This window comes from Pan paniscus, chromosome 2 (assembly GCF_029289425.2).
Source record: "Pan paniscus chromosome 2, NHGRI_mPanPan1-v2.0_pri, whole genome shotgun sequence".
Taxonomy (NCBI): Eukaryota; Metazoa; Chordata; class Mammalia; order Primates; family Hominidae; genus Pan; species Pan paniscus.
In genome coordinates, this window is record NC_085926.1 from 138589919 (window position 1) to 138614272 (window position 24354).

The window sequence follows — 24354 nt, forward strand, 5'->3', positions numbered from 1 at the left end:
TAAAGGTGATAACCATAGGGGGAGATACTAAATTATGCAGTAAATTCCTGCAGCTAAACTCAGCTCTCACTTCTGCTTCTTTTTCTAAAAACAAGACAGTATTCATACTATAATGTACTATGACCATGAAATTTCTGTTCTTTTAATCTTTGCAAGCTGCTTAAATGGGAAGGTGAAATTCTTCCCTAAAATATAGGGTCTTTTTTCTAGGAATACTGAGCATATACTAGCAGAACAGTTAAAGATTTAATGTAGAGTTCCAGCCTCTTTTTGGAGTGGGGGTAGGATGGGGAAAAGACAGAAAGCTTGAACCTCACCCAAACACCATGCAGCTACAAAAAACCCAAGAAATATTCAGAGTGACTTAAGTATAAAGCTTCATGAAAATGAGCAGCGACTATGCATTGATTGATAAAATCAATTACTACTGAAAGAAGTTCCTAAGTGAACCTATATATTTTTTCTTTAACTCTTTCTCTGAATGGTGATATCTCTTTAAATATGGCATTGCTATTATTTGTAAACACTGTCCTTTGTTCAAATAGAATTCTATCAATTCCTCTAACATGTGGAAAACCATGTGAATCTACTTTTCTAATTAACCATACCCAAGCCTTTCAGTCTACGAAGACATAATCTGAAGTCCACTTGTCCAAATTGCAGGCAGAACACCAAACAAGGAGAAATAGCTTCAGAAATCTACTCCATTATCCAAAAAGTGACAAATGACAACTAAACTTCCAGGATGCTCATTGCATCACCACTCCTCTACAGCTGGTTCCATGGAAGCATGGAGTTTCCACCAACATACCAGCTACCACCCACAAGGCCGCATCCTCCTATCTACCCAGCATGGTAGAGAGACAGGGATTGTGACATAAGCAAATACCCTCAGACTGATATATGTAAATGCCACCCTATGAGCTTCCTGGTAGGGACACCAGCTGTGAAGTCCTCATAACAGCCAACTTCTTGCAACTCTCAAGCTGATGGCCTCATGAATGGGAGGAAGGACTCCTCCACTGGAGAACTGACAGCAGTATTCTGGTAGAGGAGGCATCAAGAGTCCTGGGAGGCCGGTGGTAATCATGTAGGCACCATGGAAACTGCTATGTGCGTTTGCTGTCCATGTTGTACATGGCCGAGATGTTGTCCTCAGTTATGCTCCTGTCTGTGCTGCAAGTTCATCTTCACCTCAGAGCGGAACTGCACCTGCTTCCCCTGCCCTTACAAAGATGAGCGGAACTGCCAGTTCTGCCACTGTACCTGTTCTGAGAGCCCCAACTGCCATTGGTGTTGCTGCTCTTGGGCCAATGATCCCAACTGTAAGTGCTGCTGCACAGCCAGCAGCAATCTCAACTGCTACTACTATGAGAGCCGCTGCTGCCGCAATACCATCATCACTTTCCACAAGGGCCGCCTCAGGAGCATCCATACCTCGTAAGTGCCAGGCACCAGATGTGGGGCCGCATTGGCTCATGAAAACTAGGGACCACTTGCCAGCTGTGAAGTCTACAGGGCAGGCCAGTGAGCCTCTGAGTTCATTTCTTTATCTAAAAGGAGGAGCCAAGAATTTTGTAGCAATTAATTGGATCCTAAATGGTCACTATGTATGTAGACCAGGAGCTCCAAATCTAAGCGCCATTAACTATGTAAATGAGCACTTCACTCTTCTGAACCCCAACTCTCTCATCTGTACAAAACAGTAATAGCTAATACTTAGTGCTTAAGGAACTTGCCAGGCACTTCATGCATGACCCCAGCTAACCCCTCACCCTAAGTCCACTGTTTCCATGAGGAAACTGATCCTTTGAGAAGTTAAGTAGCCCCAGGATCACACAGCTGGAAACATACAGAGTCAGGATTGGAACGTAAAATTTGGGATCTTAACTTTAAAATGCTGTATTGCAAAACGGAGACAATACCCCCCCCCATGATATTGTAGATATAAGGATTAATGTATGTGCTTTGTAATCTGTATGTGATATAAAAATATAAATTGCTCTTTCTCTTCCTATGAACTCTTAATACCTGTAACTTTTAATGGAAAAGTAAGAACTTCTATGGGGCACTTTTGACCCTGCGGACCATATAAATACCCCATACATCCATGAACTCCTACTACCTTATTTTTCCCATCCAGAAGTCATAGTACTTAGGGTCTCAATTATTCATTTGGAGTGCTAACCCTTCATATCAGGTCCTACATTATCCTCACCTGCTCTACCAAACCAGTCTTCTTATGTCACACATGAGGGGAGTCTGAAGTAGTAAGAGCACACTTCTTAGAAGGGGAAAGATGACAGCACCATAAGATGACAGGATTAGAAGAGGCAGAAAAATGGAAGGCCAGTTTGAAGGCTTTCAAGCCTGGAAAAGCAATTCTGTGAGCAAAGGTGTGGTGAATTCAGGGGAAAGATATTATCCATCTTGCAATTAAACATTTAGTAGATGCTTAACAAACATAGCTCTCCACCCATGACCCTCTCATAGTGTTTGCATAAATAGGAAATCCAGGGATTCTCAATGCAAGTCTAGAAATCCTAAAACATGGAAAATTGTGTCCACACTCCTCTCTCAACTACCTGTTGTTCAGTTGTGCAACAGCAACTGAACCTCTGAGCCCATTTCAACAGGAAAGGGATAAAATTGGTGCTTTAGGAAAATGCCTTAGGCTCAGTAGCTCCCCAACGTTATTGTGCATTGAAGTCACCTGGGGATCTTTTAAAATTACTGATGCCTGATCCCCACCCCCCCAAACATTGATTTTATTGGTCTGGGGTACCATCTGAGCATCTGAATTAATTAGAATCAACCCCCCCACCCCGCTTCAGGTGATTCTAATGTGCAGAATGGCCTGCAGGAGGCTAGGAGGGAAGCCAGGAGATTTGATAGGTGGTACAGTAAGAATCCAGGTGCAAGAACAGGCCTGATTTTGGGAGACAGAGGGGGCTGTGCAGAGGAGCAGAGACAGGATATCTCAGCAAGAAGATAAAAGCGCTGGGCTTGATGACCGTTTTGAAATGGAACCATGGCCACTGAATGCCCCGTCCAAGCCTGAGGCTTTTGGAGGATGGGCAGGGATGCTACCACAAGAGTTAGGAGGTCGGCTCTGGGTGCTTTTCTTCAATCTGGCCTCTCTCCTGGCTTCTGACCCTCTGCCTCCCCTGCTTCTCATCACCACCTTCTGCTCAGCACCTTACTTGTCCTGCCTCACTCTGGTCTCATTCAACCCTCTCCATCTTAATCTTTTTCTCACTTCCTTTTTCACCTCTAACACAGCTCCCTAGGCCATTAATACCTGTCTCTTAGCCCTGAGACCTCTTTCTCATCCTCCAACACCTCCCTCCCCCACTTCTTCTTTCTTTTTTGTGAAAATGCTAGTTCATGAGCTTCCTAGTAGAGATACCTCCTGTGAAGGCCTCATAACAGCCTCTCTTTATATTATACCTTGATTCTCCATGCCTTACTTTTTTAAGCAAACTAAAGTCCATCCAAGCACTACATGGACAATTAACCTGTACCACCAGGTGATCCCTTCAGGACCCATGCAGGAATCTGGGAAAGCAGAGAGGAAATAGAGCTGAGAACATCGAGGCCAGCATGCCTAGAGCTCCCAGATCCCTAAGGGACAAATTTTCCAGGTGCCTTAATCTACACAGGGAGCATTCTCTGTCACCACAGGGCCACTCCATTCCAATATACTTGGGAAGCACCTGTGACTGTCAGGACTCAGACATAGGCTCCTGGCCAAGGGAGCGGGGAAGACAGGGACACATAAGGAATGCAAGAAGACAAAAGCAAAAAGGAACACAGCCGCAATGTCAAGATTAGTATCCAAATATTATTATGCAAACAGAGGAGATAGCAATAGCAGCAAATTGTGTGCCTATTTACACCTCCATTCCCACAGCTATTTCATTTATTTTTATACACTGCATTTGCTGATTGTAAGTTCTTAGAACAGGTACTTGAATTTTATAAGTATGCTTTTACGCCATAGCTCTTACGATTAAATATATGAAATCAGCCTCAGGCATTAGACAAATGGAGAGCCTTAACACACATAAATGAAACAGTAGAAGCACATACTTTTCACAGACTTGGCCACTATTTTCCTGTATTATGATTTCTCTCTACTGCAGACATTAGCTGGCTAGTGGCAAAGGGGTGTAATTACAGTGGCCACATTTATTGAATGCTTACTATGTACCAGCAGTTAAGCACTTACATGGATTATCTTTTAGACTTTATAAAAACCTCACAAAGCAAGTAGTACTGTGAGCTTTGACTTATAGTTGAGAAAACTGAACATGAGAGAGGTTTAAAAAAACATCTCAGAAGGTACAACTGTAAAGTGTAAAAATGCATTTTTTATCACATGCATTCTGCCTCTAAAGCCCAGATCCATTACCATTACCTATTGCTCTGGTTGGCAGATCACACAGGTTCTAGGCTTGGCTCAGGTACAGACTTGCTCTGTGTTCCATCTATGTACAATAAATAATGTCAATGTCCTCCAGGAAAAAAAAAAACACTGAGAACACACCTGTAGTTGGACAAGATTAAATTTATTGACTCATTGCAACAAGTGAGACCATAAAGCATGGGAAAGTGTAACGTACCTTGAAAAGTTATTACAGGATTTGGGCTCATGTTAGGTAAGGACACGGGAGTAAATCTATTGAATATCTTAATAAATCTTATCTAGAAGGTAGGAAGAACAGAGTGACCCAAAAGTTGTTAAAAAAAAAAATCAACTAGGTTTTTTGGTTAAAAAAAAAATCAACCAGGATCGGGGGCCGTTGGGTCATTTTTGTGATTTAGACAACGTTCTTGTCAGAGTCCAAACATTATTAAGTGGTCTTGTTTCTGCTTTGATCCATCGAAGTCACAGAATGGCCTTGTCTGATATTGTGTTTTGATATTACCCATGTCCAACCGAACACCAAGGCCTAGCTGACAACGCCAGTCTCTGCTGCTTTTCCTTTGCTTAATAACAACAAGCAGTCTCAGCACACTGGCTGTGTACCACGGACTGCTCTTAGTCCGTACAAGTATTAAACTCAATTTTAATCTTCTCAAGAAACTCTATGACATAGGTACTAATTTTATAACAAGGAAACAGGCCGAGAGGTTAACTGGCTTACCTGAGGTCACCCCGCTGAAAAACGGTGGAGACAGATTGAGAACGCAGGCACCTTAGCGCCCAGCTCAGGCTCCTCACCACCACACTAGACTGCCCCTCAGGAACCAAGAGTTCTTTCAGAGGTAGAGAAGCAGAGCAAGCTCTTGAGCCTGCCTCCTGAAACCCTGCCTTTGCTTCTCCTTTCAGCTCCAAGACTGCCCTGCGCACTGGGCGCAGCGATACCCAGGTGGATGAAGTAAAGTCAATAGCAGCCAACAGTCACCTGGTGAACCACCTCAATTGCCCCATGTGCAGCCGGCTGCGCCTGCACTCATTCATGCTGCCCTGCAACCACAGCCTGTGCGAGAAGTGCCTGCGGCAGCTGCAGAAGCACGCCGAGGTCACCGAGAACTTCTTCATCCTCATCTGCCCAGTGTGCGACCGCTCGCACTGCATGCCCTACAGCAACAAGATGCAGCTGCCCGAGAACTACCTGCACGGGCGTCTCACCAAGCGCTACATGCAGGAGCACGGCTACCTCAAGTGGCGCTTTGACCGCTCCTCCGGGCCCATCCTCTGCCAGGTCTGCCGCAACAGGCGCATCGCTTACAAGCGCTGCATCACCTGCCGCCTCAACCTGTGCAACGACTGCCTCAAGGCCTTCCACTCGGATGTGGCCATGCAAGACCACGTCTTTGTGGACACCAGCGCCGAGGAACAGGACGAGAGGATCTGCATCCACCACCCATCCAGCCGCATCATCGAGTACTGCCGCAATGACAACGAATTGCTCTGCACCTTCTGCAAGTTCTCTTTCCACAATGGCCACGACACCATTAGCCTCATCGATGCCTGCTCCGAGAGGGCCGCCTCACTCTTCAGCGCCATCGCCAAATTCAAAGCAGGTCCTCCCCTTTTCCACTCCTTTAGCCTAACTTCTAGTTCAGGAACACATGGGGAAGATGGCGTGGGGCAATCTGTTAAGTGAGTGCCTTAACAGATTCCACCTAGTGGAGCAATCAAGGCACCAGGAAACACTGTGCTACCCTGCAAGTCACTATCCTGGTGTCCGCTCCTGGCAACCACCACCAGCCACTTAACTTCCCCGTGCCTTGCTTTTCTCACCTATGAAACAGGAGAATAGTAGTGACCCCCTCACTGGGTTGCCATGAGGATTGAGTTCCTCTATGTAAAGCATGCAAAAAGTCATATGACAAGTGCATAAAGATTCTACAATCTTGATTATAATCTTCATGTCCTCGGGTCTCATTTTCTCCTTTGGAAAATGAAGACTTTGATCCTATAGTATACTGATGTTCTGTGACGTTCTAAGATATTCTGTCACTGTTGGATCTCTTTGGTTTTCCTAAATATGCAGGGGGAGATAATTAAGTCAGTGCTGAGGATTATCTCAATGTTAAATTTCCCTCCATGAATTTTTTTCCAAAACTTGCAGATGCCAAAGTAAATAAACTGGCAGCAAACATATAACAACAGGGACAACTCTTAACTAGTCAATAGCATTCTAGTCAACAGCTTATTTTTCCTCTGCATGCTTGTTCATGGTGATTTGGTTGTTTTATATTGTTACATATAATATTGCTTTAAGTGAAATAATATTTCAATGATGGTTTCAGTGATGGAAACAAGCATAATAGTATTTCACAGGATTCAGCAAAGAGCCCATAATTTCTGGTTTCAGCGACAAAACCAAGTATAATATTTCACAGGATTCAACAAAGAGCCCCATAATTTCTGGGTATGTCTCTACCCGGTCAGACATGAGAATCCAAAAGATCCCTTTAGTGCCCTTTACCCCCAGGAATAGTTCCTTGTATAAAGGTCAACTTTACTCAGGCCTGTGGAGCACATTTTGTCTAATCTCAATAATGCTACAGTACAGGCATTAAAATGTCCTCCATGGATAAGACAACTGTGGTTCAAAAAAAAAATTAGGACAGGAAGCTAATAAGTGGCAGATGCAGTCTATTTGACTCCAGTGCCTATCATTAATTCCACAATATTCATTTGACAATCTACTTTGTGCTAAGCAGTGACCAGAATCTGAAGATGAAGAGATTGAAGGGGAGGGAAGGGGAACCACCACTACCATCCATGGTCTGTTTCATTAAGGAGTGGCCTACAGTCAGTTACCAAAGTGCACCAGATCAACCCAGGCCTTTCTCTTTGTCAGATCTGTTAGTCTCCATCATTCAGATAGGCCTACACATTTGGGAGGGAGGCACCTTTTCCTTGACCTGCACAGAAAGGTCCCATTGGATGTAAAGGTGGGTCAGAAACAGGCTTTGCTAATGACCACATCACCCTGGACCTCTCAGTAGCTTCAGGAATACCTTAATTTTTCTCAATGGCCACATACCTGGAAACCTTGCTTGTCAATTGACATTTATTTAATTTTGGAACCACCACCAGGGAAGACTTCGTATTAAAGGAACCCTGCAGGAACCACATTACCAAGAAAATGGTAGAACTGTTGGTTCCAAAAGGGTTTTCTGAAGGTAGGACTCACTGCCTCCCTAGGCCAGGGCTTGGCTGGATTCTTTGGGGCCTCAGCATGGTGAAGGCACTGCCGCCTACAACCTACTGTGCCTTCCATCCCTCTGTAGAGAACCTTGTCCTTAATACATGAGAAACTTAGGATAGTTTTCTGAGTCCAGGGCACCTAAAATTTGAGCAGACAACAAAGCTCAATTCAAGGTGGGGGGAAAATGCCTGTCCAAATTCCAGGAAACCCAGCAGTTGGAAAGGGAAAAAGGGATAATTGGTAAATTAGATATTAGCTATAAGTAAAGAATTTAACCTTTCATCCTTGCTGAAGAAACAGACACACAAATTTTTTTTAACCAGGGTTCAAACTTGTTCGTGAGCATTTGATTCACTTTTCTGGGAGGTACCATAAATTGGCATTCTAAACAGATCTCCAGGTTATTCAAAAGCAAGTGATCTGGGAATACACATTGAGAAACTGGGGGACCTAGAGAGAAGATCCATTCTAGAAGCTTTACTAAAAACTGATGCCCCTGTCCCATCCACATAGAGGTGCAGGCTCAGCAAATGGAATTTTTAAAAACTCCTCATGTGATTCTATGGTGCAGCCAAGGTCGAGAACCACTGAAATAAAGGGAGCTCAAAAGTTTAGGTCCCTGCCACTCAAAGTATGGTTCAAGGACCAGTAGCATTGGCATCACCTGAGAGCTTGTTAGAAATGCAGAATCTCAGGACCCACCCCAGGCCTAGAGCATCAGAATCTGCATCTTTATCATGATCCCAGGAGATTCTCTGGGTTCGATTCTAAACCTCACTGAAAACTGCCTCACCTGGCTTCCTGAGCCCCAGTACAGGCCCATTGATTCAGAATCTTAGCAGATGAGTCCAAGAGAAGAGTTTTTTTTAACACTCTCTCAGGTTATTCTGGTACTCAGAGAGGGCTGAGAGCCACAGCTGAAGCAATTAAGAACCTAGTTTGGAGCTAGACAAATAGAATTAGGGACAGAGCCGAGTTTCTCCCATTTACCTGATGTGTAACACTGTACAATCACTTAACTTCCCAGGGCCTCAAGCTTTTTCATCTATAAGTGGAAACAATATCTTCATTGTAAGAAGATATATGTGATAGATAAAAACATATGGATCTGGTCCATAAAAAGTGTTTAATAAATAACAACTAGTTTTAAGTGTATTGCCTAAAAGAGACCTTGATTTGACTTTGCTTTAAAATCAGCTCTTGCAGAGGTTTCATATTTGCAGAGGTTTGGGGTGGGACATTTCTGGCTTCCTCTGTCTTTTTTCTTCTCCTGGAGATGCCTTTTTCCTCTCATCTAAGAAATTTTTATCCTGCTTCTCAGGACTTTGCTCTACATAAGCCTAATCAATCCCGAATACAGCAAGAAATTTCCTATCCAAGTATCTTTAACAGTAGGTAAATATTGAATAGTCAAAGAAAATAATGCGCAAAGTAGAACTCTGGCTGCCATAGTCACAGTGCATTGGGGAAGGCAAGAAGCAGTTCTCAGCACTGAAATCGCACCCTGGTAGTTTCCCTTTCAGTCTCACCTGCATCACCTCATCTTTTCTGAGCCAGTGTGAGGAAGGAGGTGGCAAGAAAACACTGGGGCTTCAGGGAGTTAGCCAGAGAGTGACACTGCTGGCATTCACCAATGAGATGTTAGAAGACAGGAAAGAATGGCTTTTACTCAACAAATACATTTGCTCACCTCTACCCACCATAGTCATAGTGGTAATGTGGTCCCTGTCCTCATGATCTGACAGAACACTAGGGTTTCCCATATTCAAGTGCACACCCTTGTTACAATGACCACCACTCACAGAAGTCCAGCTTCCTATGAACCCAGGATAATGTTATGAACCAAGTGCAAAAATAGCTAGTCATCCCCACTCCTGAGTAAAATTTGGTAAGGATTATTGCCCATCAATTCACTGAAGAGTTTACCTTTCATGAGAAGAACCTTACCCGTAGCATAGACCACAGAAGGTTGACATTCTTCAAATTGCTCCTTAATGCCTCAAATCCTTTAAAGCTAACAAAGGTATTCATTTCACCTTTCATATAAAGCTCATTTCACAGATAGAGATGTGCCACGTGCTTACCCTGCCATAGCATCCTTAAACTGTAGTATCTTTGGATTTATTCATACCTTGAGCACAGATGCCCTCTCATAATCATAACCATATTCTTAGTGCCTAAAAGATACATGGCATGTAACAGGGCTCCAGTAAATATTTGTTGAATGACTGAGTGAACTTAAAATCCAAATGCCATATGAGGGGACACAGGGTAAACTGGTTTTCCTTGAAGTGTGACAGCAGACTCTTTTTTGAAAGGAGTGGGGGAAAGGCAAAGAGAAGTGACATAGCTGAACCACAAGAGGGACAAAGGGGGGAAAAGGGCATCTAAGAGAGCCACCTCAATGAAGGGAAGCTTTGCTGATTTCCCACTGTTGTACAGGGCTGGAGGCTTAGCGAATGATGCAAGACAACCTTTAGAAGTAGTAGGCAGAAACTTAGTTTTTCCTCTTACCACTGCAAAAGCTTAGGTTTCCTACAGGGAAAATCAGGCACCAGTCACTTTGTGACTTCACCTCTTCTCAAGTCCAACTTGCAGACAACTGAAATCGTAAAAACCAATATCAAGGGTGGGCTTGAACTTCCAGTCTCAGACCCAAGGCCATAGGGATTACTGTTACAAGACAGAAATAACCCAGAGAAGGATCAGAGGGGGAAGAAGGGGAAGGGTGTACCAAGGAGGACCAAATTCATTTCATAAACCTATTCCAGCCTCTTTCAGCCCAACTACAAGTGCCTTCCCTCCCTCTTCATTCACCTCTTGGAGCCTAGGGTAATTTGTTCTAGTTTGCTACTGACTTTGACACCTGGGGAGATGAAAATTTTAAAAGTAACTAACTTGGCATTTTTGCAGTCCGATATGAAATTGATAATGACCTAATGGAATTCAACATCTTAAAAAACAGCTTTAAAGCTGACAAGGAGGCAAAGCGAAAAGAGATCAGAAATGGCTTTCTCAAGTTGCGCAGCATTCTTCAGGAGAAAGAGAAGATCATCATGGAGCAGATAGAGAATCTAGAAGTGTCCAGGCAGAAGGAAATTGAAAAATATGTGTATGTTACAACCATGAAAGTGAACGAGATGGATGGTCTGATCGCCTACTCCAAGGAAGCCCTGAAGGAGACTGGCCAGGTGGCATTCCTGCAGTCAGCCAAGATCCTGGTGGACCAGATCGAGGACGGCATCCAGACCACCTACAGGCCTGACCCACAGCTCCGGCTGCACTCAATAAACTACATGCCCTTGGACTTTGTTGAGCTTTCCAGTGCCATCCATGAGCTCTTCCCCACAGGGCCCAAGAAGGTACGCCCCTCAGGGGACTCGCTGCCCTCCCCCTACCCCGTGCACTCAGAAACAATGATTGCCAGGAAGGTCACTTTCAGCACCCACAGCCTCGGCAACCAGCACATATACCAGCGAAGCTCCTCCATGTTGTCCTTCAGCAACACTGACAAGAAGGCCAAGGTGGGTCTGGAGGCCTGTGGGAGAGCCCAGTCAGCCACCCCTGCCAAACCCACAGACGGCCTCTACACCTACTGGAGTGCTGGAGCAGACAGCCAGTCTGTACAGAACAGCAGCAGCTTCCACAACTGGTACTCATTCAACGATGGCTCTGTGAAGACCCCAGGCCCAATTGTTATCTACCAGACTCTGGTGTACCCAAGAGCTGCCAAGGTAAGAAAGGTTCTGGGCCCAGTGGGGAAGTGGGAGGATGTGGGGCACAGAGTAGAAGTGAGTAGTCAGGAAAGGTTGCACTTACCTCTTTGACCTCTAGGATCTGGTCACTCATATCTGCTCCTCTAGACTCTTTGTGGTCATCCCATTCAAAAGGGATAAGTTCCTGGAATCTTAAGTAACCCAAAATTAGCTTAAACCAAACAGTCAATATACTTAACTCATAATCGTAAATATATCTGAAAGCCCTACCTCCACTGCAAAGGCAGCTTCTCAACTGAAAGAGAACCCAATTTGGGAACCAAAGTAATTTGGAGACACTACTTGGCAGTGTAATGTTTCCCAAAGGAAAGCCTGTAATAGAGACAGCACAGAAATTGTACTTAGAAATGCAGGCTCCATTACCTATCAGCTGTTTCCTTTAAATTGCTACCTTTCCTAAAGCAAATATCCAGACTCTCTATGATTTGGAAAAATTGGGAGGATCATCCCCAATGAAATTTCAACTCTTCTGAGATTCAACCCGCCTTGAAGGGAGAGAGTGAAGAGTGGGGTCTGTCACAGACCTCTGTAAGTGCCATTGCCTGGCCTCAAGGGACATGACTTCCCTTTGACCCTCTTGACCTAACATGGACAACATGAACAAATGGCCTTTTCTTTAACATACCTTTCAAATCTAGCTGAACCCACACTGAATTTTTTGTAGAACACTTTATTAAGGTTTATGGAGGAGAAAAATTAACATGCAACTAAATATTCTATTACAGTGCCTCTTTCCTCCTCTTGGATTTTTCCTAGAGTCAACCCATGGCCTGCTCCCATGTGGCAGAGCTCATATTTTGTCTCCCATAATCTGAGAACACTCCCAAAGACTTTCAGATCCTTGAGTTCTCAAACATTGATGTGCACCTGGGGATCTTGTTAAAATGCAGATTCTATTTTAGTAGGTTTCAAAGGGGCCTGAGATTCTGGTTCTCACAAACTTCCAGGTACTGCCAATGCTGCTGTCTACAGACTACACTTTAGTATTAAGGATCTAACAAATGAAGGCCAGATACAGACCAAGATTTACTTTTCCATTCTCCTGACGCATCACAATCTATGTTTTATTGTCTATAATTAACACAAAGAACAACCCATACTTTGCAAGATAGAACACTCCATGAGCTATCGACATGATGAAGTGTTTCTGCCCTTCACAGAAGCAATGCCCATAACTGAGCAGCTGAACTACATTTCCAATTGATACTGGATCAGCAAGGCCTATCGTGTATGCTTATTACCTCAAGTATAGCACTGGGTCTCATCTCCTTGTCCAACTGAGACCTCTTGAGAAGTTGGCAGGATCTTGCTCTGGAGTCAGAGGATTGCTAGTATCTGCTCTATACCTGGGCATGGAAAATAGTCACCCCATGCCACCTATTAGTCATCCCTGATGAGCTCAAAAAACAGACCTATGCAAAACAACTCAGTCAAGTCATTTGCTGTCGAAAGAGGACACCTAAACCTACTGCCAGACAGTGTTATTTGATTTTAAAATATCATCGATTCATATTTTAGGATAATGGAATGGACTTCATACAGGAATCATAGTGCTTAGCAATGCAGAAGATTAAGTTTATGTTAACATCACTCTCAAATCTTTAGGATTTTAGCATAGAAAATATTCTAAAACTTGTGTTGTACCTTTTCAATATGTATTGTTAATATCATAGAGATTTTTTAAACTCAGTTTTAGTTCTAGGAATCTCTTCCAAGAAAATTATTAAAAATTCAGACAAATATTTATGCCCAACAGTATTTATTACAGCATTTATTTATTAGAGTATAAAATTAGAAACAACCTGAATGTTCAACTATAGAAGGATTAAATTATTTTGGGAGAAATTTCAAAGATGGTAGTTTACTGAATTTGTAATGATTTAGGAAAACATACAACATAAGTAAAAGAAAATAGAAATCAAAGCTACATAATCCAAGTTTTTTTTATATATATATATGTTTGTATGTGTGTGTGTGTTCTGAAATTGCAAAGAAATAATAATGAATTAACTGAATTGTGAGATTATGAGTGACGTTTATTTTCTTCCCCTCTATTTTTCGGTATTTTTCAAGCAGGAGGACAATTGTCACCTCCATGTCGACTGACAGTAACAGAACAGAAACCTTCTGTTTGTGAAACTCATTACAACCATCATGCCAGGCCTCATCACACAGTCTTCCAAGACTTGTGCATGGTCTAATTAAAAGTCCTCGGTAGCTACAGGGGATGGGGTCAGCTTAAACTCACCCCACAGATAGTCAACATCACAAATCTTTAAGGGAAAGAAAGCTGAATGATGTATACTAGTACCACACCAGTATGTTCATTTCTTCCATAGGTTTACTGGACATGTCCAGCAGAAGACGTGGACTCTTTTGAGATGGAATTCTATGAAGTCATTACTTCTCCTCCTAACAACGTACAAATGGAGCTCTGTGGACAAATTCGGGACATAATGCAGCAAAATCTGGAGCTGCACAACCTGACCCCCAACACAGAATACGTGTTTAAAGTTAGAGCCATCAATGATAATGGTCCTGGGCAATGGAGTGATATCTGCAAGGTATTGTGTGCGTTATTTCTCAGACAGATTTTTTTTTCTATGGTAGGTTCTGGATGAGGCCCTGTTAAGATGATCGTGAGATTATAGAACTCACTATGGGACTCTTCCTCTAAGCACAGAACATTTGTTAACTTGAGGCCAAAGAGAGGGCTGCTGGCCTCAACCAGACTTTGCAGATGACGCCTGAGAATTGTTCTATTTGATTCAAAAACATTTGTTCTAGGCATTGCGTACAGATGTAGAGATTCAGAGGAAAATAAACATAATCCCTGCCTTCAAGGTGCTCAGGGTCTAGTAAACAAATAATTGTTGTGTGAGAAGGACATGAAATAATTGTGGTACGAGAAAGATAAAAATGAGGTGCTATTCCCAGGCAAGGATGGAGTGCCAGATTTAACTAATGAAAATACAGGATGCCCAGTTAAATTTGAATTTCTGGCACACAATAATTTTTATAAAATATGTCCAGTGCAATATTTAGAACCTATTTATACTAAAAACAATTGTTCATCTGAAAGTCGAGAAACTGCCACTAAGCAGGTCAGTGTGCATTCCAAAAAAGAAAGGACAAAGTTATTCCTATCTTCTTTGTGATCCAAGACTTACTCTTCTTTATATCTCCAGGGAATACACATTCATGAGTATAATTTTATTGATATTAAAAGGAGAAAGAGAATAAAAATACCAAGACTGCCTAGAGCTGCTATCTTACCATATAACCATCAGGGTGTTCTTTGGAATCAGGGTCGATTACATCTTAATCAGGAATTCTTTAGAAGCAAAAAAAACAAAAACAAAAACAAAAAAGTCCATTCATTTCAGCTTTTGAAAAGAGAAATTTATGACAAAGATACAGGAAGTCTCATGAGACCACTTCTAGGATATGCATCTGATCTGATACCCAAGGGAACTGGAGAGTCATCAGTTTCTCTCCCTCTCCCTCTTTCTCTTCTCTTCCTCTCTCCCTGCTTCCTTCTCTCTCTCACTCTCTCATTCTCTTTGCTTCTCTCTGGATCTGCACCATTTTTGGCTAGCCCTTAGTTTCTGCTCCCTTAAATTCAGCTTGTATATGGTTTTGAATTGTCATGGCCCAACCTCTGTGTGACCTTAAAGCTCCAATGCCCAACAACATCTGACCAACCATACTCTGTTTCCTTAGTCAAATGTTCGAGGAAAAGAATCCGAGTGGTTGCTACCTCTAGTAATAAAGGCAAAGCAGGAGTAAGGGTGGTCAGTACACCAATAGCAAATCTCCTAGGGTGGGACTACTCATCCTGGTTGCCAGCCCCAGGGGGACATGCTTTGCCTCATAGAGTCCAGCACCCATGGACACACACACACATACACATATATATACACACACACACACACACACACAGATATAGATAGATAGATAGATAGATAGATAGATAGATAGATAGATAGATAGATAGATAGATAGAAAGAGAGAGAGAGAGAGAGAGATAGGTCAAACCTGGCACAGGAAGGATGTGAGATGGGGAAGCCTGCTAGCCACTCCTCCTGCCAGCCTCCAGCCAATTACACTGCTGCTCAGTTGCCCCAAAGCCCTTCTCATTCTTGATACCCTTCTCTTCAGAGCACGGAATGCCCATGGCTGCCCCACATCCACATGTCTCTTGACTATGGATTTTTCCTTCCATCTAATCTCATCTGCCTTCTCAGTTTTTAGGAATTCCTCAAAACTGTCTTGCCCATGAAGGGCACTCAGTACTGTTGCTAAAAGTATATATATGTAATCAATTATTTTCAGATGCCAGGGAAAGAATGGGTGGAGATACCAAAGTATGTCATCAGTCTACCATCTCAGTCCCTCTTGGCTTTTTTTAGGTAGAGGCTTTTGTTGCCCTTCTGAAATTATGGACTCCTTGAGAATAAAATTCACATCTAATTCATGGTTCTTTCTCCCACAGTGCTTACCACAGCACTTTGCATATAGCCGGTTCTTAATAGTTATTGAATGAGTATATGAGTGAAAATGTGACCAAATAAATGAACATATAAAGAATGTCTAAATTAAAGAGTGAAGAAATAAATTGATAAAATTAATAATTACAAAGTACCATAAGATGCCTGAAAGCTGTTAAGTGTTTTATACAATCAGTCAAAAAATAGCATTTCCCTTGAAATTGTGTTTATGTGATTAATTTGCCCTCCCTGTAAGAGAAGGAAATGCATTCCAGTCCCTTTCTTTTTTACACAATATCTAAATGAGCAGAGCCCTAATTAATGAGGTTTTCTGAAAGCTTCATTTTTATCTGACTTGAGGAGCTGCAATATAGATTTTTCCTTCAGAAGTAATTCTTCCTCCCTTCTTTGTGGTTATATTAGCATTCCAGAGGAAACACTGGTTTCCTTAACATTTGTCATGATTTGCATAATTAAAGCCTTCAATACCAAATGAAAATAAGATGTGTGTTTGAATGACATTTATAAAGTTTCATAAAAGTAATGACTTCATTTCTTACCTATAAAATCAAAATTTTTTCCTTGGCACCAGTTCTATGCAGGTATTCCTGAAAGGTTTCACTTAAAATGTTGCAATGAGGCAGCAGGATCATTTCTTATCCGAAATGCAATATTTCCATCACACGTATTTTTGTTTTAAAAAGTGAAATAACACCTTTTATATTTTATTTGCATAGTCTAGGACTTGATTTTTAAGAGATTTATTTGGTGTGTAATACATGCAGCAAGAAAATTAACTTTAATGATTTTGAAAGGTCCCATTTGAAGGTCATTTTTATGTCAGATGGGGTATATTCATTATCACTAATCATCCCAACCACTGGGAAAGGAGGAAGTGATTGCTTCCATTTTACAGATAAGAAAAATGAGGCTGTAAGAAGCAAAGTGTCTTCCATTTTACAGATAAGAAAAATGAGGCCTCATGGAAGGATGAGTTGAGTGGACACCTTGGTCTGCATCCAAGCCCACAGTCCTTTGTTCCCCTGCACCATGATCAGATGGAACTAAGTCTGGAACAGGGTAGGCTCAGCCCTGGGGACATAGTACTTTACTCTGGGAGAATGATGTCAAAGCCAACAGCAGGGAGAGCTGAACTTTTATTTTTTGAAAGTCAAGATTACGCATTGAAAAGAGCATTGTATTTGGTCTTGTGTACCTGGATTCAAGTCCCAACTCCACTAGGCTCAGGTCTATGAGGATAGGTGTTGGTCTTACACACCCTTCTGTGCCCATGGTCCCTAGCTGAAAGCTTCTAACATCAAAGAGCCTAATTAATATTTTTGAAGGTAGAGAAATGTGTTTTAGGGTAAGTCATGTACGTGTTGACCTCAGTTTCTTCTCCTGCTCTTCCTCTGGTCCTCAATATATCTGTTGACCATCATACCCATTTCTGAAAACAGTCTCCTTACTTTGACTCACTGTCTCCCTCTGACTTTATATCTCAGCTGACTTCCATGAAAGCTTCCCATGACAAATCTAACTGCCTATCTGTGTATTAGTTTCCTATTGTTGTTGTAACAAATTAGTTGTTTAAATAATACAAATTATTTATTTCCTTACAATTCTGAAGAAGTCCAAATGGGTCTCACTGGGTAAAATCTGTGTCAGCCGTATTGCATTCCTTCTGAAGGGCCTGAGGGAGAATGCATTTCCTTGCTTTTTCCAGCTTCTAGAAGCCACCCGCATTCCTTGCCTCATACCCCTTCCTGAATCTTCAAAGCCAGCAACATTGGGCTGAGTTTTCACACTAGCATCTCTCTGGTTCTGTTCCACCTCCATCTTCCACCTTGAAGGTCCCTTGTGACTGCATTGAGCCCACCTGATAATTCAGGCTAGTCTCCCTACCTGAAGACCAGCTGGGCCAGGTGCAGTGGCTCACACCTGTAATCCCACCACTTTGGGAGGCTGAGGGAGGAGAATCTCTTGAAGCCAGGAGTTTGAGACCAGACTGGGCAACATGGCAAAATCCTGTCTCTACTAAAAATAAAAAAAAAGTCAGCCGGGTGTGGTGGTGTGCGCTTGTCATCCCAGCTACTTGGGAGGCTGAGGCACGAGACTCGCTTAAGTCTGGGAGGCAGAGGTTGCAGTGGGCCAAGATCAAGCCACTGCACTCCAGCCTGGGTGACAGAGTGAGACTCCATGTCAAAAAAATAAAAAAAGACCAGCTGACTAGCAACCTTAATTCCCCTTTGCTATGTGTGTAACCTAACATATTCAAAGGTTCTGGGATTGGGACATGGACATCTCTGGGGTCCATTATTCTGTCTACCACAATCTGTAAAGTGGATGTCCTAGGTTACATCAGACTTGGAGGTAAAAATTCAAGCTCAACAATAGTTACAAATTGGTAATTTTCTGGGTCTTTCCCTGTTAGCTCTTCAGGAAATGCAGCAACCCCTGTCCCCAACCATCCTCTCAAAGCCCTTCTCAGTCTGCACTGAGAGTCATCCTCGGTGTCTGATGGGGCTGAGGAAGTAGTCCTGCCAGCTGCCCTGAGTCTCTGCAGTGCTGCTGTCTTCCTATTCGGCCTGTGCTCCTGCTGAAACCCCAGCCACACAGCAGGACTGCCTGGCCATCATGAAATTCCCTTCCTGATTTTTCCTCTTCCTGCTGCAGACTCTCAGGCTGAGCCACACACCTTCAAAGATTAGGGTTGGAGCCACACACTTTCAAAGGTTAGGGTTGGAGGTCATTCAATCTGAATGACCACCACTATTTCACACTCAAAATAACTACCCCAAGCCTACCCCACAGCCACCCACACACTCACAGTGACTCCGTGCCCTAAAATGAAACCAACATGGTTTGCATTCTTTATCTCCTTAGGATTTATTCTTTTCTAAAGAGCTCGTGACCTTTCATGTAAGCAGAACCCTGTTGGTCCTTCCTTTGCTTGCCCTGTAGATAGGCTTGAATCCTGGAACAAGTATAATTTAGGATCATGCTGGATCTGATTTCTTTTTAACCTCATGTACAGAGGTCTGAATTAATTATACACCTCAGTCATGGTCCATCATTAGCACTGATCTATACAAAGCCCTATTCTTATTTATATATTCCCTTTTGTGACATCCATTCTAATATGTTTTATGTGTATCTTTTTGTTTTTATGTGTTCTTCCATGATTTGCATTGTTGTTTTCAATGTGTTATTAATTTACACAACTAGCATTGTGTTACATATCTTACTTTGTTTCTTACCTTTTTTTCTTAAATGCTGTGTTTTTATGATCCATCTATGTTGTTATGGGCATTTTGTCTTTTACTCCTGACAACACCTGATCTTTCAGAATGTGCATTTGTTCACCACATGTTACCTGTCTATTTCAGGCAGGATGGACACCCAGGTGACCTCCAATAATACTGCAGTGAACAGCCTTATATATGTCACCTTATGGACACCATAGGTGTGTAAGGGTTCTCTGGGTTATTGATTAGTTTGCTAAGGCTTCCATAAGAAAATGCCACGACTGGGTGGCTTAAACAGAAATTAGTTTTTGCACAGTTCTCGAGGCTGGAAGTCTGCAATAAAAATGTTGGCAGGGTTGGTTTCTCCTGAGACCTCTCTCCTTGGTTTACAGATGGTCACCTTCTCACTGTCTCCTCACATAGTCCTTCCTTTGTGCACATGCATTGTGATACCTCTCTGTGTTTAAATTTCCTCTTCTTATAAAGACACCGGTTAGGTTGGATTAGGGTCCTCATTTTAATTAAATCACCTCTTCAAAGGCCCTATCTCCAAATATAATCACACTCTAAGTACTGGGGGTTAGGGCTTTGACATATAAATTTGGGGTCAGGTGCAATTCGCCCCATATTAGATACATATGAGTGAAATTTCTAGGCCATTGACATGTGGGTACTTAATTTGACCACATCCATGTACACTTCCATAAGGAATAGATTAGAGCCACTATACCCTAAGCCCCACCTACATTTAGCAAGATCCAGCTTTCTATTATTTTGCTAGCCCAATAGGCATAAAATGATATGTCCTTATTATTTTCAATTTCATTTTATATTTTTGTTAGTTTTCAGGATTTCTTCTTCTGTAAAGAACCTGTTGATATCCTTCACCCATTTTTCTATTGCATTTTTCTTTTTCTAGGTGATTTGCAGGATGTCCTTATATATTTTAGGTAATGGTTTTAGACATTGGTATTATCTTCTCTTCTGACATTTGCCTATCAGCTTTGTTCATAGTGTACTTCATAAAATAGCAGAAATATTTAATTTTGATATAATCAAAATCATCAATTATTTTTTCTTTATAGCTTAACCTTTTGAAGTTTTATTTAAAAAGTCTTTTCTTAGGATTAGATCACAAAGATAACCTTCTATATATTCTTTTATTAAATTTACAGTTTCACCTTTCAAATTTAGCTCTTTAATCCATCCAGACTCTGCCTTTGTATGTATCAAATGTATGTATGTACCCTGCCTATGTAGTCCTAGGTAGGGATGTTCTTTTTCACCATGTAGTGCAGCTTTCCCAATACCATCTACCAAGAAATATCTATCATTCATATTTATACAATGGAAATGCCACTTTTGGTTTTTTTGTTTGTTTGTTTTTTTGTTTTTTGTTTTGTTTTGAGACGGAGTCTCGCTCTGTCGCCCAGGCTGGAGTGCAGTGGCGCGATCTCGGCTCACTGCAAGCTCCGCCTCCTGGGTTCACGCCATTCTCCTGCCTCAGCCTCCCTAGTAGCTGGGACTACAGGCGCCCGCCACCACGCCCGGCTAAATTTTTGTATTTTTAGTAGACACGGGATTTCACTGTGTTAGCCAGTATGGTCTCTATCTCCTGACCTCGTGATCCGCCCGCCTCGGCCTCCCAAAGTGCTGGGATTACAGGCATGAGCCACCGCGCCTGGCCAGAAATGCCACTTTTATATTCAGTTTCCATATATTTAGGGATATGTCTCTGAGGACTCTATTACATGCCATGGGTCTATATTTCTGCTCTTATATCAATACCATACTTGTTTTATTATTTTTGAACCTCAGCTTTCTGCCATGTCTTTATGAACTGCTAAGGTAAGTATGCCCATTATCCTTCTTTCTTTTTCGGAAATTATTTAGCTAATCATAGAAATTTATTTCTTCATATACATTTTGGAGTAACTTGAATTCTTAGAAAACATTCGGATAGAATTTATTCAGAAGGCATTGTGTTTCTACATTAATTTGGAAACAAATGGTATTTTTGTAATATGTTTGAACATTTACTCAAACCATAGTCTATCTTCTTTACTGGGGTGTTTAAGTTTTCCTACATAGGTGCACATATTCCTGGTTAAACTAGATCATTTAGAGATCTAACGTACAGCATGAGGGCTACAGTTAATAATATTGTATTGATAGAAAATTTGTTAAGATTTTAGGTGTTCTTTTCACACACACAAAAAAAGATAACTATGTGAGATGGTGGGTATGCTAATTTGCCTGCCTGTAGTAATTATTTTACTTTGTATACATACGTCAAAACATCATGTTGCATACCATAAATAAATAAACCAAATAGTTTACAGACTGTTGATATTATGAAAGTTATTTTATTATATTTTCTAATAGATTACTGGTTTAGAATAAAGACTATTTCTGTTTGTAGGGTAATCTTGATTCCAGCAATGTCAAAAACTCTCCTTACTATTCTGAGACCCAATCTGCTATTTCTGCTTGTTTTCCCAGGCATATGATCCTATCTCCTATAAAGAATGATGGTTTTATCTGTTTACTTACAATTCTCACAATTCTATTTCTTTTTTCTTTCCTTATGGCTTTGGCCAGAACCTTGAGTCATACATAAAATTGTGGCAGTGTTAGTAGATATCCTTGTCTTATTCCTGATATTAACGTTTCTCCATTGAGTTATTTTTTATTTAATTTTTATGGTATATAATCCTTATTAAGTTAAGGAAAATTACTTCTACTTCTAGGTTTCTGAGAAATAGGTACTTATTAAATTTTTTGCATTATTTGAGGTAATTACATGATTTTTCTCCTTTAGGCCATTATTAATGAAGTGAATTACATTGACTGATTTTTCTTATACTAAATTCCACTTCCATTCATGGAATAAATCCTGTGTGTTCATGATGTATTACTTTTTAATACAGTTGACTTCAGTTAGCTCGTATTTTATTTTGGTTTATTGCATCTATAATTATAAGGGAATTGGGCTCAATTTTTTGCATATATTTTTATCTGGTTCTGGAATCAATATTTCACAACCTTCATAAAAAGAGCTGGGAAACTTTTTGCTCTTCTATTTTCTACAATAACTCTTAAGAGTTTGGTAGAAATCATCTGGAAAGCAATATGAGCCTGGGGCATTTGGGGCAGGGAAGAGATGTCAACTATCATTTCAATTTCTTTAATATTCCAAGTTTTGTTTTTCTGTTTCTTCTGTCCTTCTTTCTACCTGATTCCCTTTTTCATAGACACACCTCAATCCTCACTGCTCCATTCACATATCACATACAGTCTTTATCTTTGAAGATTCTGACTATATTTTAAAGCAAAAACTCAATCTCCTATTTATGAGTTAATTCCTAACACCTCGTAACACCATTCCATCTTCCTCATGCCCTCTGATAACTCTGTGTGTATCTTGGACATTATTTATACTACTTTTATCAGGGTTATCTCTATGCATTATTTCCATTTCTACTCAGCAATGGATAATCTAATATCATGTATATAATATGACCTTTGCCTTGCATGCAGCCCTGTCTTCTCTAAAACCAAAAATTTTGTAAAAGCAGAGAGCATAATGCTAATAAGGGTCTGGCTTCTTTGTTTTTGCCCTTTCCCTTTATATACAAATATAGAAGGTTAAAAGCTTTGTACATAGAGACTTTGTGCCCTGTATAAACATTCCTCTTCACCATCCAAACCCCACCCCCATTCTATCTCAAGTCCTCATTCACCTCAGCAGAGCCCATTGATCCAGTGGACTGTCTTTCATCCCTGGGTCTCGACCTCACTCCATAAATATTTGGGGGGAAGGAATGGGAATGCTGCCAGACCACAGTAGTGAAGAAACCCAGTATCTTCAAGGTAAGGCATGAAGGGCAACATCTAAGCTAACTTGGTGAGATTTCTAGGAGGGTTCTTCTTACCCTTCGTGCCCAGTACAGTCTTTCTTTTTCAGGTAGCACTGGCCATTCACTGTAATTAAAGATAGTATGAATTGTTTCTGCTAGCATCAAAGGAAAACAACTGGCAGATTTACAAATTATATTATAGTTCTATTCACTGTTCATATACTTCTCTAAGAATCTTCTCTTTTCCATAACTAGTGTTGGGACCACAGAGATGAAAGACTATCATTTCCCCCACACCCCAATCAAGGTGCTCATGGTCTGGTAAGAAAGTCAAATGCATTAGCTGAAACTTAACAACTGATAAAAGCTGTGACAGAACCAAGTTCTAATAGCTGAGGAAGGATACAGGGGATCCTCTATGGTGAAGCTCACCTGCGGTCCAGCCCCATCACTGTCATCAGCACTTAGTCACATGAGCTACCCTAAAAGGAAGTAGGATCTGGCCTATGGAATCACAATCCCAGGACACTGTAGCTGTGGGGCTTTGGGAAAGCTTCCTGGTCCTTCTGAGCCTCAGCTTCTTCATCTATAAAGTGGCACCAACAGCCACTGTGGTTGTCGTGAGGAGTTAATGAAATGATATGTGTAGTGTCTGACATGCAGAAGGGCCCAGGCTACTGGGAGCTGTTGTCTATTGGGTGCCATGACTCTTTGCTTCTGATTGCAGGTGGTAACACCAGATGGACATGGGAAGAACCGAGCTAAGTGGGGCCTGCTGAAGAATATCCAGTCTGCCCTCCAGAAGCACTTCTGAGCCCCTTCAGAGCAGGAAACAACCTCAGACTCATCACAAAGTAGACATATATACACACACACATATGTATGTATATTTTTCTCACCACATTCTTCAAGGAGGTTGTAGACAAATGTTTCCGTGACCTCTCAGCTTTCCAACAGGAATCTTGTAAGAGCTAATAAAAGGAAATACCTGACATGGCTTGCTGTTTGTTCAATGACAACTATTTGTTATGATGGCAGTAATAAGCAAGGCACTCAGCAAGTCTGTATGTTTCCAGCTGCTCAGGTCTAGTCCTAGGCTCAGAATTCTGTGGTGTTTTGTAGGAGCAACACCCAGCTTCTAGGTGGTAAAAAGAACACTGTATTTTGCAGTCAGGACCCCCTAAGTGTGCATTCTAATGCTGGCCTAACTAGCTTTGAGTGCTTGGGCAAGTCGCTGATTGCCACGGAATTCATTACCTCACCATGTAGTCTATTTTAAGGAGCCAACATTAAAATGTTTTTCCTAA

At 41.6% G+C, this 24354-nt stretch overlaps 1 protein-coding gene across 1 annotated transcript; it reads left to right on the forward strand.

The window, feature by feature from the left end:
• Positions 1-795: 795 nt before the first annotated feature.
• Positions 796-24045, forward strand: TRIM42 (tripartite motif containing 42). The gene is made up of 5 exons (XM_003826532.3): positions 796-1440; positions 5336-6033; positions 10587-11407; positions 13789-14013; positions 23775-24045. Exons 1-5 carry the CDS (start codon positions 1100-1102, stop codon positions 23859-23861), a joined length of 2172 nt encoding a protein of 723 aa, XP_003826580.1. The 5' UTR covers positions 796-1099; the 3' UTR covers positions 23862-24045.
• Positions 24046-24354: the final 309 nt, after the last annotated feature.